Source organism: Scophthalmus maximus, chromosome 1, assembly GCF_022379125.1.
Source record: "Scophthalmus maximus strain ysfricsl-2021 chromosome 1, ASM2237912v1, whole genome shotgun sequence".
Taxonomy (NCBI): Eukaryota; Metazoa; Chordata; class Actinopteri; order Pleuronectiformes; family Scophthalmidae; genus Scophthalmus; species Scophthalmus maximus.
In genome coordinates, this window is record NC_061515.1 from 11,016,883 (window position 1) to 11,035,924 (window position 19,042).

Genomic DNA, 19,042 nt, shown 5'->3' on the forward strand with positions numbered 1-19,042 from the left:
AGTAAAGAAAAATCACAGTGCTCAAATAAATTGCATATTTTATAACCTACATTGCTCTCTGCTCTCCGTCACAGGCCCAAACCACGTGTCCTTATTCAAAGCGGATGGAGAGTTGTCTGATCTCAACAGCAAGCTTCTGCTCTACTACACTCCAAAGGTATGAAACATGCACATTGTATTACAATGCTGTTACTGTGTAAATTATGAAAAATACCATGTTTACACCTGTGCATGTTTTCTTCAGGCATTTAAGAGCCAGATATGTCTGGACCTGTCTCCCAATCACCAATATGATGGCAGGCTGACGGGACACAGGGTGGTCAACTGGGACATCAAGGTTAGAAACTTTCATGATTAGGATTTAAGATGTGATGTATAATTCATACAGCTAAGGTAACAAAGAACTTGATTTAAATAATTTTTACTCCATTTCTGATCTAAGCAGAGCTTGATGTGGAAGTAAACAAAAACATTACATGAGTGATGATTACATGAGTGATCCCCCCCCCCCCCCCCCCCCCCCTCTCTCTGCAGGACGTTGTAAATGTGGTGGGAGGTTTAGGGGTTTTGTTGCCCCTGATCGAGCAGGTGTGCGAGGCCGAGCAGAGCAGTGGTCAGGAGACCTCGGACTTGCTCGGACCAGAACTCACCTCCCCCAGAGGCCCCGCTGCCCTGCTGCTGCCGCTGAACAAGTCTGCAGGTCAGTTTTTGTTTAGTTCAAATATTCACAGTGTTTGTCTTTTTCCTGCATTAAATGTTAGATGCAAATGACAATGTCTTGATTAAAAGGGTGGACTCACATAAACTACAGGGAAAGGGACATTATTTCTGGAAATACTAAATATGCTTTGAGCATGAAATTCTATTCATATACCCTTTGGCAGAAATCTTTCAACTGGTATCACAAAACCAAATAAAAAAAAACAACTATCTGTTTACTTAGATGTATGTAGGTCACAGAAACACTTTGATGATGATAAATGAACAAATGTGCAGCTAGGTGCATGATGCAAGGACAAACAGGAAATGCTACAAAGTCAGATGAGGCATGTTACGTAATATACATCAGATTAACGTTTTTTAAAGATTGTGCAATCATGGCAAATTCATAGTCAAAACACGCCTGAAGAATAGTAGTTCAGGAGCTCACAGAATCTTACTCTGCATCAAAAGAGGCATAAATAAAAGGAGTCAAACAGAAGCGAGACAAATACTCGAAGACACGGCGTATGAGTGATCCTGAGATATGATAATGTCAATATAGTGGTTTGTAATGCATACGTACAACTGCGGGTAGCACAGGAAATCTTCAAAGTTGTTTTGCACAATTTTTTTTGTTCTCTCTCAGAGGGCAGGCTGGAGAGAAACAGCATTGCAGCTTTCCTGCTGATGGTGAAAAACCTGATTCGTCATCACCCTGTAAATCAAGAGAGCCTGTTGCACTGCCACGGGCCGAGCATCATGGGAGCCATGCTCAGCAAAGTAAGTGCCTTGTATGCCAGTGTGCTGCAGCAAGTGGGCACTAATTGCGAGACACATCTGAAAGGGAATAGTTGACCTTTCCTATTGTATTGCTGCGGTGTAATTGCTGTGTAATGAATGGATATGGTGTTGGCGAAACAGCAGTGGTTCTTTCACAATGGCGGGGGGGGGGGGGTTGTTTTGTCAGATTGCGTGGTCTCTCTGAATGAGAACAAAGTATATCATCTACAAAATCTGTTGCTTGGAAATGTGTTGAAATCTAGGAAAAAACGGTTTTATTGGATCATGTGAATCTTTTAAAACCTCAAAGGTTGCACAGACATGCTTGTTGTATGATGGGAAATGTTGAAATATATGACGTTAAGGTGGAGCATCCTGTAAGTTGAACGGTGCCCGAATAGTCACATGGGGTTGCCAGGTGGAGGCAGAGACAGAAACCCACATACATGACAATAACTTGCAACTTACTGTTATTGAGTTTACTAATATCTAAAGGAAATAGTGTAGCTTCACGTTGTAGAAGCTGAAGTTTTTATTTAGTTCATTTGGTCAGTTTATCAGGTAAAATTGCAGCTGTACAAAACATAAATACTTAGGGTTAGGGTTAGTGCATATGATCTCAAGTGAGTGCAACAGTGCATTTGCCTCTAAGTGTTACTAAAAACAAAGGCTGCACCAACACTTGCACACAGATAAATCCAAATAGATGAACACACACTTAAACACAAACACACTCCTCTGTGTTCACTCCCCTGCAGGTTCCAGGCACTATGATGGACATGGACGTTTTAATGGCATGTCAGCTGCTGCTGGAGCAGGTTTTCAACGAGGGCAACAGTCCACTCCTACAGCAGCTCTACCAGCACCTGCTCTTTGATTTCCGCATCTGGACTAAAAGCCATTTCGCCGTGTGTCTGGGTAAGGCCCAAGCATGTCTGCCGAAGCCGTTTGTGGCCCTTTTTATACGTATATTCACGCCAAGATTGAAAAGAGTAAGAGGAGGCGAAAAGCAGAGATGGAATACATGAATGTTTCGAGTTCAAGCCATGGCAAGGAGTAAAAGTGAATATGTGTCTGCGCCACAGTGCCCAGTTTTGTCGAGTAATGCACTCCTTGTGGTACAATTGCGTATATTGGTCTGACATTTCTAAATGTCAACCAGAAGGCAGTTGACAAACGTATTCTTTTCTTTCCAAAGCACACGTGCAGTACCTGGCAACTGTGATAAATAAAGGCAAGCATCGCATGAAGAGGAAGTACGGGGTTCAGTACATTCTCGATACCATTCGGACGTTCTACAGGTGAACATCTCGCTTCCCATTTTTGGTTGTTTCAAATTAGGATGCAGTTGTCCTCCTGTTTATTTAGAGATTGAAACTGCAGTTAAGTTTTGTTTTTGTTTTTAAATCAAAGTTTAGGTATTCATAAGGGATTAAGGCTTGTTCTTGACTATTGTATACAGTGAGTCATAAGAGAATGATTTATTTCTTTACTGTATCTTTGATCACAGTGTGGAGAAGGATGGCAGCCCTCTGTCTGAAGAGAAGCAAACAATCCAGACCGCTCTGTTCGCGCTGCTGAAGGACTTTCTCAAGTCTCCGACACCAGAGGAGCTTCACAGTGTCCTCGCCTACATCCTGACTGTAGGAGAGGGGCAGCAGGTTGTACAAATATGTTTTATGTCTGTTTCTTTAGGTATTTGATTTTCGTTATAAGTTGACCTTTTTAACATATTTTTTTTTCCCCTTTTCCTTAAAATACTCTCCCTAAAACACATTTTTTGATACTTTAGCAGCCTCCTCCTCTTCCTTCACCTCATCCGCTCTGACCTCATGATTCACTCTCATCCCAATCAGGTGGTGAGGGCCTTGGATGTGCTCTATGAGCTTTTGAGGAGCAGCCCTCCTCGGGAGCAGGTGCAGGCCGTCCTGCTGGAGTGGGGTGTGGAGCAGCTGTACGGTTTGCTGCTCACACCGAGCTTCGGAGACGAGGCCCGAGAGAGGGTGTTCAGGGTGAGAAAAAACTCATTGGACCACTTCTTAAAATGCCTCAGCTTCTCCCTTGACAGCTACATGCCGGCCAACTCCAATGCAAACGTCCCTGTGATTTGTTGTCAAAACAAAAGAAAAAGTCTCACATTTTCCTCGCGATGTTTGCAGGTTTTGTACAAAATCCTCAAGAGCGAGCGAGTGTCTGAGCGAAACAAGCAGCGCATCAAGCTGAAGGATTTCGGCTACCTTGGCCTGGTTTGCTGCCTTGAAGAGATCCCTGTCACCATGATCACCATTCGCTGTCTTTACGAGCAGGTCCTTGCTACAGGTAATGATGAGATAGACTTTTTCCTTTGCTCTTTAAAAGTCCTGTATGAATGTTAAAGCACCTAAAAAAAGTATCTTTACAAATGAATAAGAAGCAATCGCATTTTAAATTAGAAATAAAACATCCAGAGTTTCGAATTACTATGTTTAAGCCTTTATGAGGGAAGTGAAAGTGGTTACATTAGGTCAAGGTCATAAGGCCAATAAATGTTATTCCTTTCGGGTTAGGGTTTAGTCATTTCCTAAAGTAAAATAAAGTTTTCAGGTCAGCTCAACAGGCAAAACGGTGAGATTTGTTTACAGTATACTGTATGATTTTTCCAATAATAAATAATTAATGAATTTATAATTACTCTGGTTTGAATGAAAATGGAACTGTTCTTTTGAGAAATTCCCATTGCATCTGCTCATAAACTCAAGATATCCAACTAAGCTTATTTAGAACAATCTTATACCAAAGTCCATTTTTAAGACATATTTCATAATGGCAAATAAAGTGTTACCTTGAATTCTGATTGGTGCGTATTGTGGAAGTGTCTGTTATCACGTTTCACACTGATGGGAAACAGTGGAAAAATCACAAGCACAGGAATTTAATTAAACTTAAACTTAATTTAACTTTGATACAAGTATTGTTTTAATAACAGAACATTATAAGTAGGTGTAAGGAAGATCCCATAATGTATAGCAGAAGGCTTTCATGCACTTTAAAATGAAATTAGATTTGCTGCTATCCCACAGACGCCAGCCCCAACTTCAGAGACCTCCTGGCTGTGGTCTGTCTGTCCCATCGAGCTGAGCTACCAGTGCGCCTGGACGTCTGTCGCAAGGTCAGTCTGCTCAAATGATTCATTGTCTGCGTAAACTGCCACAGGCAGTTTCAGCCTGAGCCTATTTATCATTTCAGTAATGAAAACATGCTCTCTCCCTCTGTTCCTGTCTGATATCACCCCAGCTCTTTCATCTGATCTACTCCAACGAGGATTATGTGAAGCAGCTCGCTAAGCAGCCCGGCTGGCAGGATGTTCTCACCAAACTCTACGTGAAAGAGTCCTACGCATCCCACACTGCGAGCATCGCAGAATCGAGCACAAATGGCTCCTTTGAACCAAATTATCGGCCGCAGCTGCAAAGGGCTCAGGCTCTGGTCATAGAGGACTCCCGCACTGACATGTTCCTGAGCTACCGCACTTCCCAGGACATGGAGGAGGAGGAAGATGAAGGAGGCCAGCGGGACACTTCTGAGGGGTTCTCTGATTTATCCCAGTCGCCTCAAAGTGGAGGCGGAGGCCCACTGAAAAACTTCACTGCCTCCCTCCACTTTAAGTCGTTTGATTCAGGGGACCAGGGCAGCCAATCATCCTCCATCTCCAATGCAGTTGATATCAGCTCGTCTTGCCCCAATGGAGAGGGTAGGGAGTACCAGCCCCTCTCTCCATTTGGTACATCACCATTAGATTTGGAGCTAGGAGGCATGGGAGAGACGGGCGCTCACACTCCTGCAGGTAGTCTGACAAACACACCATCGCCTCTTGAGCACTTCAAACCTTTTCCACCACTCCGACCCAGGAAGAGCTCCAGTCTGTCAAATGTGCTGGATGATACGAGCTATGGGACAGACCCTCCCACCGGAGACACAATCTCCAATACGTCCAACCCACAGGTATGGCTCCCTTTTTTTCACATCCCTGTTATGATGTGTGTATTGATTTAGTTATTTATTGTGCAAGTTTGCGACTTAGTTGTGTTTATATTACAGCAGACGCCTGAAGAGGAGCTGTGCAACATCCTCACCAACATCATCTTCTCCGTGCTGTGGAGCGGCAGCGGAGCAGAGGTGGCGGGGGACGTGGTGTGGCGCGAGAGAGGACAGGTGTTTTCTGTTCTCACCAAGCTGGGCTCATCCTGCCAACTGGTCCGCCCTCCTGATGATATCAAACGCAGGTTAGTGATGTCTTCTACAATCTCTCTCCCCCTCAGAGAACACAAACATCAGATCTGCATCTGCAGCCTGTGTCGCAATGGAAAAACTAACTGAACCACACCTTCAGCCGTGTCACCTCTTTTGTCTAAATATCCACAAATGTTACCACGTGATGTACTCAGAGTTTGTTTGTGATCCAGTTTGTTGGAGATGATGCTGGAGTCGTCACTGTCGGACCTGAGGGATGCCCAAGGAGTGTCTCTGCCTTTCTGTCCCAGTCTGGTTCGACTACTCAGGCTCCTGCAGGACTTCCTGTTTGCCGAGGGAACAGACAACCACTCGCTGTGGAGTGAAAAGGTATAATCACATGCTCCACCTGACCTGACACATACTGTTCATACACTGACGCATTATTTGTCTCCCTCTTGATAAAAAGGTTGGTTGACTGTAAAAACACCAGAGACAGTTATGGAAATAAGCGTGGGACTTCTTAGATGAACGTAATTTACCAAGCTGAAGCTCAAGTAATATAGGATGAGACTACTTTAAATCTTTTTGTTCCACTGTTTTCACTCTCTAAGAGTTAGATGACAAAATTGATACCACTAATGGACAGTTAGCTTAGCTTAGCATAAAGCTCCCAGCCAAGAAATAGTCTGGCACGTAAAACCCTGTAAAGCCACAACTGGTTGTCATTACAACTCGTCATTACAATTTTTATAGGGATTAGACTAATGGGATTGTTTTAGTGCTTTACGTTGGCTTTCTGTAATTGCACATCACCAGTGGAATTTTAACTACTGATGAATTTGAAATGCTTGGTCCTCTGCTCAAAAGTCCACTTGAGTTTTTCTTCAATCCAACCTTAATGCCAAAAATAAATGCAGCAGTGTTCTGCAGTGAATGAGCTGGTGGCACACGTTGTGAAGCGACAAGGGAAGAACAGTCGGGGCTGTTCTCTTCCAAAAAACTGTTTCATTTCACCATAGTATATTGTCTCTATTATGGATGTAATTATGTTAAACAGTTACACATAAACCTCTGAACATTTTTTTTTATGTTGGGCCTATGAAGTAGACATATTTAGAAAGACAACAATCTTCAGAGTCACATTACATAATTGGGATGTGGGGCTGTATTTCAATTAGAAATATTAACAATATCATACAGTTATTTTGATGTTGAAGGAGTCAGTGACTAGAAAGTAAATACACAACAGGAGCAGCTGGGTGTGTTTGAGGTCAGTTGCGATGTTGAACGTCCCACCCTTGAGTCAATGCAGGGTGGAGAGTAGAGTTCGGGTGGAGGTGGTGGCATCTGAAAGCAGCATAAGTTGTATTTAATGTACTGAATGGCTTTAGATTGTCATAGATGCTGCTGCAAGGTGTGGAAACAGGTCTTTTGTTGTGTCCTTGTTTTGACAGCCGTTGTTGTATTGCAGATATTTGAGGGGGTGGTGAACCTGCTGGACAGGTTGCAGGCCTGGCATAGCACCCCTGGCAGCCCAGGCAACACCGAACTGAAGGAAATGGCCCAAATTGGCCTGCGTATCATCACCGCATACATCCAGCAGCAGCACTCGCAGGTCAGTTGCACCCACAACTTGTCATGTCCAGTACACCCACAAAAAATGTTTAAAAAAAATTGGAGAAAAAAAAGGTTCTCACTGTACATGTCTTTCCAAACCCAAGACTGAACTCTGCAGAAAATAAATTTGAGAGGTCACAGACTTTATTCAACTTGATAAGTTCACTCAGATAAAGCCTTACCAAGAAATACCAAGCCTTGTACGCTTCGGGTTCTTTTTCAAAGACATTGCAGTCATTCCTCTGAGGGAGTGTACTGTATGAAAGGGCAGCTCCTCTCAGACTTATGGGTGCTGCTGCGGCTGCCGCTGCTGCAGGCTGCTGGTTGTGTTCATCTCCAAAGTGGTACAACTCTGCCTAAAGCCATTTGTTTTTTTCCAAATGCCAGGTCTGAAATAAATTAACTTAACTGGACCTTAACATCACAGCAGTGGGTCTTGGAAATAAAGCGAGCCTTGGGCCAATTTAGATGAGCGAATACAAACAGATTAAACATTTTAAGAAGTACTAACATAGCTGTATTAAGTCTAGTGGGGGAGAGTAACTAAGTTTATTAAAAGTACTGCACTTTCTGTACAGTTTGACGGTCTGTACTTTACTAAATACTACTACTACATGTCAGAATGACTCTCTCTAAAGTTAATTTACAGATCATACATGAAGCCAGTGAAAGTATGTAAAAACTTTAAATTATCTATTATCTATTAACAAAATATAATTTTAGAATAACTAATCAGTATTAACAATCTAATATTTTGATATATAGTAACTTTAGAGCCATAGGGTCCAAATATCAAAATAAGGAGTACTTGTACTCCTGATACTGTAAGTACATGATGTTGATCATACATTGGTACTTTTATTTAGTATAGGTGCCATTTTACACACAGAACGTTTCTTACACCGTTGCATGTATGAACGTTGTTCATCATACATTTATTAAACTTTCAGTTTAAAGCTAATACGTTATTTACCCACTGCCGCTCCTCAGGTGTGTGTGATGGCCTACGTGAAGCTCCACAGCCTCCTGCAGACTGTGCTGTGTCTGAGCTGGGAGGAGGTGTGCTTCCTCCTGGGGCAGCTGGGCGCCCCCCTGTGGCCAGGAGGAGTAACGGACGGCACCAACTGTGCAAATCCGGAGATTTTCTCCCAGCTTGTGCCCGTCGTACGAACTCTGCTCGATCAGCACGCCGACCCTATCACCCTCCAGAACCTGCTACCCAACCTGCCCATCACCAACGGCAGCCCCACCTTTGCCCAGGACCTTAAGGTTTACAGTCACACGCTGGAGTGGCAGGGGTTCTATCAGCACCAGGTCAGTGTGCGTCAGCTGACATTACGTAGATAAAATTTCATGTCATTTATCTTTAGTTTAGGGAGTCTAGGGCTGCTCCTTGTATGTTTTTGTTATGACTAAGTATAGGTATAATCAACCATCCATTTTCAGATACCGCTGGCGCTGGTCTTCTTAACTTTAGTGTACACTTGGGATTTTTGCAATCTGACTTCCCGGTCTGACCACTTAACTCCCAGTGGGTGGCTGAACAATCTAATGCAGAGTTAAAAATAAATAAATGCTATCACTAGTTTAAGAAGGAAGGAAAACAGCCAAAGATTTTCTTTTTTCTCTAGCTGACCTTCAGTGTATTTTAGCCAGAGGTCAGTTTATGCTCAAACTTGAAGCTGAGATATTTTATGAACTGATGCCAAACAGACACACTCACCACTGGCTGAGCGTAGATTTATCTTTTCTCTGTGTGACAGTGCATGTACATAAATCTGTTTTGTTTAGATTACTTTTGTAAACGGATCCTGCAATACGTTAAGCCACTATGGCATAACTTTGGCTGCCCTGGTGGTTTTTAACACTGGGACCAGGCTTATTTCTCACATGTATATGTATATACACATATATGTATGTATAAGTGTGTATGTGTTCGCAGTTTATGTTGTTTAGCCTATGTATTTGTTTTGAATATATGTGTGAAGGGTCGTTTATTTATTGTTGTGCAGCTTCATGCTTTTAAAGTACAATGTGAGATAGTAAGAGGAAACAAAACAAAACAAACCAGGCATCATTTGTGAAATATCGTCTGATACATAAAATAGATAAATATTTTCTTAAATGTTGGTCTGACAGTGTATTGTACAGTTTTTCTTAGTCACTTGTACTCAACATCAAGAACCACAATGGAGATTAGTCCCAGACTTGATTGTGCCATTAGTGATATTTTTATGTCTTTGTGTGACTGAGTGTTTTCTCTCGCTGATAATCTTGCTCTAGGTTCAACCCACCATGGAGCAGTATGAACTCGACACATTCGGGAGGAGCCATGATATCATGTCCAATTTCTGGAACTCCTGCTTCGATGACCTGATGAGCACGGCCATTACAACGGACAAAGACAGATCTGACAGCAAATCAAAGTTCCAGGTTATGAGACCTCTCAGGCTTCATGCTGAGATGAAGTTTTAACATTTTGGATTATCGATTTGACATTTCCCACTGTTTTCTTCTCAATATATATATAAATTTCTTTACAGGAAGTGATCATGGACCCCTACCTGAAACGAGTCCGGAGTGAGAACAACAGGTACCTCAGTTGGCAGAAGCAGAGCTCCAGCCAACAGGGGGCGGTGTTGCAGCACTGGAGAGCTCTCCGCAGGCTTTTGACCAGTGAGAGAGGAGCATGGGCCAACAGGTAGGATGACATCGGATTCTCAATCAGTGATTTAAAAAAACCTCTTTAGCCACGTTTCCACATGTAAATGAATTTAAGGGCAACCTGTACCATCAGTCTTCTGCTCAAAGTTGTACCAAAAACATACAATATAAATATTTGTCGTCGCCGTCCCTTTGCTGCTCTTTTCCTGTCCATGTGCTCAATTGTAATTTTCCCTTTGCCACATTTCTGACAGAGTTCAACCAGAGGTGAAATGGAAATTGTCCAATGCAGAGACCTATTCAAAGATGCGTCTCAAACTTATGCCCAACTACAACTATGATCCTCACATTGAAGCGAGTGCCCAGCGGGACAACATGGGTATGTCACAGAGGAAGAACGTATACATTTAGTTTTTCGCAATTTTTTTTGTAATTTAAGCAAAAATTGTGGTCTGAAGATGCATTGTGTATTTTGTTCTTTTAGGAGCTGATAGCCCACGTAGCACTGAACCTCTCCCATTGGCTGTTGCAAAGGAGGCAAAAGTGAGCGACATGGAGGATGATCAGTTAGGAGACGAGGACCTCGTCATTTTGGATGATAAGTGAGTCTCCAGTCTGTAGAACACGTCTGCCAGTTTCTGCTGCATGTCAAATTTTTCTATGAGCCATAAACACGAAGAAAAAAGCCACTTGACATCAAATACATACCAGTTTTGAAACCTAAATTTTTCTCCAAACAGGCATTAATATATTTGAAAAGTACTTGAATAAAATGTGAAAATCCTGATGTTCCCAAGTGCATCGCAGAAAATGTAAAGAGTTTACCATTACTTACGCTTTCAGGGTGGAGGGAGAGGATGAGAGCCAGAAAGAAAAACTGGTTCTGTCCGAAGACTGTGAGCTCATCACCATCGTGGCGGTCGTTCCGGGTCGTCTGGAGGTTACCACACACCATCTTTACTTCTACGATGGCAGCGGTGATAAAGAAGAGACAGAGGAGGGTGAGAAATGAAGAATTAAATTTGATCCCAAACATCACACCTTGCTTTATTTTTTTATCTATGTTCTTCTAAGGGCTTTATAAAATGTGTAATGTCTCCGCCTTCAGGAATTGGGTTTGATTTCAAGCGGCCTCTGTCTCAGCTCAGAGAAGTCCATCTGAGGCGCTACAACCTACGTCGGTCTGCACTGGAGCTGTTCTTCATAGATCAGGCTCACTACTTCATCAACTTCAAGAAGAAGGTGATGCTCAGTTCAAATTTAACTCCTTTAATTAGCATTAAATCATAAGTGGGCGGGGGGTTATTAATGTGGTGGTGTTGATTAATGAAAAAAAAAATTATTTTCCTTTTCAGGTACGAAACAAAGTATATTCCAGGATCCTGGGGCTTCGGCCTCCCAACCTGTTTTACTTTGGCTCCCGCTCGCCCCAAGAGCTCCTGAAGGCATCTGGCCTTACGCAGGTGTTTATTTAATACAATCCTCTCTATAAAAATGAGTTATAACTCTGCTAATTGTGTTTGACCAATCTGATGTTGATGTGTTGAACAGAAATGGGTTTGCAGAGAAATCTCAAACTTTGAGTATTTGATGCAACTGAACACCATCTCCGGTCGCACATACAATGACCTGTCGCAGTATCCTGTGGTAAATACATGCCATGTCTCCTGACTTTTATTCATGATCTGTTAATTGTAAAAGATGATGCACTGTGAGTGTGGGGAGGGTTCATGTTGAGGTTGTGTTTTGTCGTTTTTCAGTTCCCCTGGATCTTGTGTGACTACACCTCTCCTATTCTGGATCTGGAGGACCCGTCCGTTTTCAGAGACTTGTCTAAACCCATAGGTGTGGCCAACTCACGCCATGCACAGAATGTCAGAGAAAAGTAAGTGGTTATATAACACTGTGATTTCGTTTTTCTTGAATTAAAACAAATTTAATTTGCATGTGTCATTTCTGCAAAGTAGCAAACCTATACTGTTCACAATGTCAAGAATGTATAATTTTCTGCATTTTCCTACATAAATCACCAGGTATGAAAGCTTTGAGGACCCGACAGGCACCATTGATAAATTCCACTATGGTACACACTACTCAAATGCAGCAGGAGTCATGCACTACATGATCCGCATGGAGCCGTTCACCACCCTGCATATCCAGCTGCAGAGTGGCAGGTGGGAACGCAGACGAGATGCATGATAATGAATTGTATCTTACTGCTATTCTCTGGTCTCATGCTGGTTTTTCTTGTCGTTGTTTAGGTTTGACTGTGCAGACAGACAGTTTCACGCAGTGGCAGCTGCCTGGCAGGCTCGAATGGAGAGCCCGGCTGACGTCAAAGAGCTCATCCCGGAGTTCTTCTACTTCCCGGAATTTCTGCAGAACATGAACGGTAGGGAGCGCTGTGGACAAATTGGACTCTTTTAAAGCAAATAATCAGATTCTGACATGAAGAACCTGACGCATGGTTGCTTTATTCTTGCTGTAGGATTCGACCTGGGACAGTTGCAGATCTCTCAGGACCCAGTGGCGGATGTGCTGCTGCCTCGCTGGGCCACATCTAGAGAAGACTTCATCAAGAAACACAGGAAAGCCCTGGTGAGTCTCCACAAACAGCCACAGCCTCAAAACTCTCACGTGCTGCCAATCATATATATTAAGATGACAGCATCTTATATGTTTGACTCTAGGAATGTGAGCATGTTTCCAGTCACCTCCATGAGTGGATTGACTTGATCTTTGGTTACAAGCAAAGAGGAGAGGAGGCAGTGAATGCACTCAATGTCTTCTACTACTGCACCTATGAAGGTAAGGCGAGAGTGAATACATTTCCCTATTAGAGAAAAAGTTTTCTTCAGTCTTTTCTTCTTCTCCTTGTGTACCATAGAGACTCATTCTTCATCATTGTTTCGCCTTCCTACAGGTGCAGTCGATCTGGATGCAATTGCCAATGAGAACGAGCGTAAGGCCCTGGAAGGCATCATCAGCAACTTTGGACAAACACCCTGTCAACTCCTCAAGGTACCACTCCCACTCTGAAGCTGCTTTCAGATGTGCACTGAAGTCCCGACATTTTCCTGCACTTTTCTGGAGGGGCTATATGTGAGAACGCAAATGTCCACAAATGTAGAAAATTTCCACGTGAGCCCATGTGAGAATACATCAGGAAAATCTCCAGACAATTCAAAGTGGACTTGTTGATTGTAAACAAAAATGCTGCTTTCTGAAGCCAATTTATCATCACATCCTGCCTCCTGCGTGCTCTACGCAGCTGCCACGGAATGTTCTGGAAATGTTCCTGTTGGGTCGCACACATCTGACTCAGACAAACTCCTGCTGCCTTTGTCATATGTGAAATGCAAGAAGTGGTCATAACTGAAAACCGCTTAATTCAAGATTCCATGTTCAAGCAGCAGCAATTTTAATATCATGTTCCTGTCTTCACCCAGGAACCTCATCCGCGCCGTATATCAGCTGAGAACGCAACTAGGAGGCAGGCCCGCCTGGATACTTTGCCCCCAAATATCTTTGAGGAGCTGCAAAAACTCCGTCCATTTCTGGAGGTGGGGCCTCAACTCTATTTAAGCCCTGTATTGATCTCATTCTTCTTCTTCTTTTTAAAAAAAAAATCTCACATCGTGTTCTGTGTAAATTTGTGTACATGTGTGTGCCTCAGGTGGTGAGTGACAGCCTTCCTCTGGTCCAGGCAGTGGTACCAAAGAACCAGAATCGCTCCTTCATCATCCAGGGCTCAGACATCCTGGTGCGGACACTTTCACATGGGCCAAATTTGAATTCAAACACAGTCGTGACAGTGAGAAGACATTCAAATTTGAAATGTTTAATCATTTTCATACTACGTCATTATTTCTCTCTAGGTCACTGTGAGTTCAAATGGGTTGATAGGGACACACAGCTGGCTGCCCTATGACAAGAACATTGCCAACTACTTCACATTCACGAAGGACCCGACGATGAATAATCCCAAGTGAGTGTCCTCTGAGAGCATATTGTTCCTGAATTTCCTGAATTTGCTGTCATTCTCCTAGTATTTTTGCATGTTGCTCAGTACTTTTCAGAATATTTTCCTGATTTTTATTTCCGCCCATGAGTTAAAAAGCAACCTCCTAGATGGAATCATAGCATCTGTCGGACCATCCTTCTTTATCTGTGAAGCTTCAAAGCCTGTTTAATTTATTGAAATTTGCTTGAAAGGATCTGACTTTATACTGATCTCGACGTGGAACACGTAAACAGATAATAAAACAGGATAAGAATGAATGTCAACACTGGGGATTTGCTAAGGTTGTAATTTGCAGAAGTCCTGACAGTTTAATGTGCCGATTATAAATCTCCTCCACATTTACGCCACAGCTCTGTCTCACTCCTCCTCCTAACCCGCTTTGCTCTGTGGTGCAGAACGCAGCGTTTCCTGAGTGGACCCTTCTCTCCCGGCGTGGAGATCAGCGCTCAGGTGCTGGTGGTGTCCAACGACGGACGTCTGCTGTTCAGCGGAGGACACTGGGACTGCAGTCTCCGCGTCACCCAACTGGGCAAGGGCAAGCTTGTGGGCAGGATCTGCCGGCACATTGGTGAGCGCAAAGAATACACTACATAATCCTTTACTGTGTTCAAAGCCCCACATAACCTGGCGCCCCCATACTGTACCTGTTGGACCTTCTCCATCCCTACACCCTTCCCGAGCCCTACGCTCTTCCTTAGCTGCTCTTCTGTCTGTCGCCACATTTAAACTCAGCACTACGGCTGCCATAATGTTCTGCAGCATGACTCTGGAACCCTCTGCCACCTCACAACTGGATGCTATTGGATCGTTCAAATGACAAATCAAAACACTGTTTAGATTGTCTTATCGATCCCTCTCTAATGAGATTTTATTCTTACTCTACAAGCTTTGTTTAAACTTTGCCTAGTAATTTATATTTTGTGTGTCTTCTACCAAGATGTTGTCACTTGCTTGGCTCTGGATCTTTGTGGCATCTACCTCATCTCTGGTTCGAGAGACACATCCTGTATCGTGTGGCAGGTCCTGCAGCAGGTAAAAGTCTGCACAAATCCCTGACACGCACAGGCTTGTACACACGTGCATAATAATAAAGTTATGGCTTCACAAATGAGTTCTCCTTTTTTCTGTCCTTCAGGGTGGCTTCTCCAGCGGCCTGTCTCCTCGGCCGGTGCAGGTTCTCTGTGGACATGACCAGGAGGTCACCTGTGTGGCCATCAGCACTGAACTGGACATGGCTGTTTCAGGGTCAAAGGTCAGAGGTGTTACACTCAATAAACAGTTGCTGAATTTGTTTAATTTATATAATAATTTGACACTAAACGGATTAATCAGGAAATTGTTTAGTCTAGTGTTTTATTTACATTTCTGGCTTGGATACAACTTCATCTATCTGTTTTTGAAAAGGAATGAAAAATGCTGGTCAACCTAAAAAAAAACAATAGATGCTTGAAAATACTACTCGATGTTCTCTGTGCAAAACGAGATGTGGCTCATTAGAACTGAGAATGTAATCTGTACCAGCTACAGGAAACGACCTAAAACGCAAACTTTTATGGGTAGAAGGAGACAGATGTTGGCATCTTGTACCTGGAATGTGTAATTAACACAATAAACAAAGGCCAAACCACTGTTCTTCTGAGTCAGAGAAGATACAGAGAACATACAGTTTCTCATTCTTAGCTGTAGTTATAGGAGCTGTCAGTTTATTTATAAATGATTTTCGCCCACGTGGCTGTAAAAAATGAAGAAAAAGTAAAAATGTCCATATTGATTTGAATCAAAACTGACCCTCACTCTCTATTCACTGTGTGTCAGGACGGGACTGTAATCGTGCACACTGTCCGACGAGGCCAGTTCCTGCGAACGCTGCGACCTCCCGGTAGCAGCTGTGTACCTGCCCCGATCTCCAAGCTCCAGGTTGGCAGCGAAGGCCACATTGTGGTACAGACCTCGCTGGAGGAACGCGTTAACAGGAAGGTACATGCATATGCATACTGTACAAACACAGCTAAACCAAACCAAGTTTCTGAGCCTGCTTGTGCAAATATCTAAATTCAACATGTTTTTACAGGGCAAGTACTCCATTCATGTTTACTCTGTCAATGGCTGCCTGCTGTCATCCTTCTCCACGGAGGAGCAGGTGACTGCTCTTCACCTGGTGTTAGAGTACGTCATCCTAGGCACCATGCAGGGCAGCCTCCACATACGAGATTTATACAGGTAAAGAAACTGAGAACATGGTTTGACGATGGTGACAATTTGCAGCATATGTAAAAAAAAAAACTAAAAAAAAAAACCTAGAAGTTGTAGAATATTGTGTTGAAGTCAAACTCGAATGCTTCCTTGTTTGACAGTCTGGATGCTGCGGTGACACCCCTGGCTTTGAAGGTTCCTGTGAGGAGTGTGTCTGTGACAAAAGAGTGCAGCCACATCCTTGTGGGACTAGAGGACGGAAAGTTGATTGTGGTGGGGGCAGGGAAGCCAGAGGAGGTGAGAACCAGGACATGAAGTCATTGTGGCATGCAGGAGTGGGGTGGTGGTGCATGTTTGTGTGTGTGTGTGACGAGGGGAGGTAATCATATGCTAAGTGCGAGCTGACAACCAGGTTTTTCAGATGATAATTGGGCGTCTTTAGTGTAACATCTCTGTCTTAGCCCTGAAGTGAGGATTTACATGTTTCACCCCCCCCCCCCCCCCCCCCCCCCCCCCCCGTCTCAGGTTCCCTCAAGACAATTCTCCCGTCGCCTGTGGGGCTCCACTCGCCGCATCTCTCAGGTGTCGTCAGGTGAAACCGAGTACAATCCCACGGAGAATGCTGGGAACTGAGATGAGCAATGGTCAGAGGAACACTGAAGACTCTGGAGGTTGCAGATACTGGCACCGCCGAGATGCTCACCAGACTCAAAAAGGCCATTCTTTCTTTACAAGATGGGAAACTCTCCTCCTCAGCCACTGATGTCTCTGAGAGAGCAACTAAACACTGAGCACTTTTTTTGGATTCTTAAATGATTTGATATTTTCATTGCGTATTACATTTACAGTCGTGTACTGTTTTTAATCAGCATCATTCCAAAGAGTGGCCTTGTTTTATGGATGGCAACGAGCTTAATTGTGAACTATTGTCAGACTATTTACACTGAATTGTATTTCAAGGGAATGACTCACTCTGATGCGCATTCGGGCCTCGGACACAGAGAACAGTAATGCTGTGAACTCCCCAGGCTCCATGTTCCTTGGCTCATTTTCTGTCAGAGGCACAGCTGTGATCTCTGTGCTGTTGAATGTCTTTGGCAACGGCGCCTTCTTAAAAACTCCTCGAAACTTGAAAATCTACTGCAACCGAGATTTCCATATTTGCAATACCGGTGGATACCACGAGAGGGTTTGCTCTGCAGAGCAAGACACAGGGACAAGTGATCACTATAATGAACCTATGCTATGTTTTCATTTTTAGCTGTTGACGTCAAGATTTGCTGAGCCTTAAACCAGAAGTGCACCACAGTTACACAGTGTATAATTCTGCATTCCTTTGGCTCCAAGCGATGTACAACTGTTACAATTAAAGCAATAACTGCTTTAATGGTCAAGTATGTGAAATATAGTCTCCTTTTTTTGTCACGTATGTGGAGCCGGGATGCAATGATACTCTGGTGGGGACGGGTCTGTTGCCTCACACATGATAGAGTGAAGATCTTTACAAATTCGTCTGTAATGGTTTTGTTATTGTACTCATCACATGATTATATCCCTATTTGATCTGGAAAGTGCCTTTTTTTAGCTTGTGTCATGAGCTATGTATAAACACTGAACCCCCGCCATCTATTTCATACAGATGACGATATTTCAGATTAATCCAAGTCGATCTGATTGAAACACACTTCACTAATCTGCTATGACTCAGTTTCGGAGGAGATGTTGTTAATGAACTCGGTAAACTGCCGGCTGGACACATATACTTGACTGTGCTAGAAGTGCACTCTCTCTGAAGTGCTGAAAAAAGTCTGAAGACATGACGGCTGCGGAACACGTGAGCAGAGAGTCAGAGTGAGTGAGCTTCAGAGGAATTCACTTCCTGCCAGCTTCTTTTTAACTGTGGTTGGAACAGAGTAGTTGTTATGCAGTGTCATGACAGAAGTGAGACAAAGGAAACTATTTGGGAGAATACAATGCCCATAACATGGTACATACACATACAAATGACCTAGTCTTTGTAAATTATGCTCAGAATAACTGCAAATGAATGCGCGGAGAAAAGAAAACCTATATTTCTCAACTTATCAACATATCAAATTTCTTTAAAAACAACAGCAACAGTCTCTCCAAAATCACATTTTAACACGTTATACAAAAGAAAACACAAGAATCTGTCTTTGCATATACAGCTGTTCAATTTCATATTTGATATAATCCAGTTTGCTCTTGTGCATACTGATAATGTACATAACACTGCACTGTTTTGCTCTAAATGTTATGAATGTAATATTTCACTTAACTATGCAGTAACACTCAGATGTAATCATTTGAGGTTGGGATCTGGGTCTCTATAGTTTTTACAGTCACGTCTCTTATCAAAAAGTAAATTGAAATTCTGCTGTATATAATGTCTTTGATATCATTCGTTCTTCAAACGTGATCCCATAATTGTATTGATCATATAAAAAAGCCTGAAGAGGAGGCCAGCACTGCCTTGAATTTGATCCATTTCTCCTCCATTATTTAGAATTTCTATTGTTCTTGGAAGAAGTTGGGAATACACTTTTTAAAAATCAAGTAGCCTGTGTTCCTTCCTGTGTAACTTAATCATCACTTTGCTCTATGCTCTTCTTTTTAAATTGCCCTATTATGGCTAATAACTGTGACTGCACATTTATATTCAGGAATGCTCTTTTCGGTGAACCCCGCGGATCACAACCTGAAGGATGATCACCCATTACTGAAAAATGAGCTCTGATTCTTGTGTGTGAACCCACAGCAGGAAGGAAACTGATCCGCTGCCGCAACCAAGATCATCCAGCTCCTCTACTGTAATCCCAGCCTTACATG

The 19,042-nt window shown here is 43.0% G+C and overlaps 1 protein-coding gene across 4 annotated transcripts in view; it reads left to right on the forward strand.

Moving 5' to 3' along the window:
* The window catches only part of nbeal2 (neurobeachin-like 2), a 31,601-nt gene extending 14,015 nt beyond the window's left edge, over nucleotides 1–17,586 (forward strand). For 3 of the 4 annotated variants that reach the window (XM_047336704.1, XM_047336706.1, XM_035635138.2), the window contains 39 exons: nucleotides 75–157; nucleotides 245–337; nucleotides 535–700; nucleotides 1,349–1,482; nucleotides 2,241–2,400; nucleotides 2,681–2,783; nucleotides 2,993–3,143; nucleotides 3,339–3,494; nucleotides 3,642–3,801; nucleotides 4,542–4,630; nucleotides 4,756–5,463; nucleotides 5,560–5,744; nucleotides 5,925–6,081; nucleotides 7,166–7,309; nucleotides 8,302–8,625; nucleotides 9,595–9,744; nucleotides 9,855–10,012; nucleotides 10,230–10,354; nucleotides 10,460–10,577; nucleotides 10,819–10,976; nucleotides 11,084–11,217; nucleotides 11,331–11,438; nucleotides 11,527–11,622; nucleotides 11,736–11,860; nucleotides 12,009–12,149; nucleotides 12,237–12,367; nucleotides 12,464–12,573; nucleotides 12,666–12,783; nucleotides 12,899–12,996; nucleotides 13,425–13,538; nucleotides 13,652–13,738; nucleotides 13,854–13,963; nucleotides 14,395–14,567; nucleotides 14,937–15,031; nucleotides 15,135–15,251; nucleotides 15,815–15,976; nucleotides 16,071–16,219; nucleotides 16,354–16,489; nucleotides 16,718–17,586. In XM_047336704.1, the coding sequence (XP_047192660.1) occupies nucleotides 75–157; nucleotides 245–337; nucleotides 535–700; nucleotides 1,349–1,482; nucleotides 2,241–2,400; nucleotides 2,681–2,783; nucleotides 2,993–3,143; nucleotides 3,339–3,494; nucleotides 3,642–3,801; nucleotides 4,542–4,630; nucleotides 4,756–5,463; nucleotides 5,560–5,744; nucleotides 5,925–6,081; nucleotides 7,166–7,309; nucleotides 8,302–8,625; nucleotides 9,595–9,744; nucleotides 9,855–10,012; nucleotides 10,230–10,354; nucleotides 10,460–10,577; nucleotides 10,819–10,976; nucleotides 11,084–11,217; nucleotides 11,331–11,438; nucleotides 11,527–11,622; nucleotides 11,736–11,860; nucleotides 12,009–12,149; nucleotides 12,237–12,367; nucleotides 12,464–12,573; nucleotides 12,666–12,783; nucleotides 12,899–12,996; nucleotides 13,425–13,538; nucleotides 13,652–13,738; nucleotides 13,854–13,963; nucleotides 14,395–14,567; nucleotides 14,937–15,031; nucleotides 15,135–15,251; nucleotides 15,815–15,976; nucleotides 16,071–16,219; nucleotides 16,354–16,489; nucleotides 16,718–16,825 (5,834 nt within the window). In that variant the 3' untranslated portion in view covers nucleotides 16,826–17,586. The remainder of the gene's footprint in view (nucleotides 1–74; nucleotides 158–244; nucleotides 338–534; nucleotides 701–1,348; nucleotides 1,483–2,240; nucleotides 2,401–2,680; nucleotides 2,784–2,992; nucleotides 3,144–3,338; nucleotides 3,495–3,641; nucleotides 3,802–4,541; nucleotides 4,631–4,755; nucleotides 5,464–5,559; nucleotides 5,745–5,924; nucleotides 6,082–7,165; nucleotides 7,310–8,301; nucleotides 8,626–9,594; nucleotides 9,745–9,854; nucleotides 10,013–10,229; nucleotides 10,355–10,459; nucleotides 10,578–10,818; nucleotides 10,977–11,083; nucleotides 11,218–11,330; nucleotides 11,439–11,526; nucleotides 11,623–11,735; nucleotides 11,861–12,008; nucleotides 12,150–12,236; nucleotides 12,368–12,463; nucleotides 12,574–12,665; nucleotides 12,784–12,898; nucleotides 12,997–13,424; nucleotides 13,539–13,651; nucleotides 13,739–13,853; nucleotides 13,964–14,394; nucleotides 14,568–14,936; nucleotides 15,032–15,134; nucleotides 15,252–15,814; nucleotides 15,977–16,070; nucleotides 16,220–16,353; nucleotides 16,490–16,717) is intronic. The other variant, XM_047336705.1, reaches the window with a different exon arrangement.
* The last annotated feature ends 1,456 nt before the right edge of the window (nucleotides 17,587–19,042 follow it).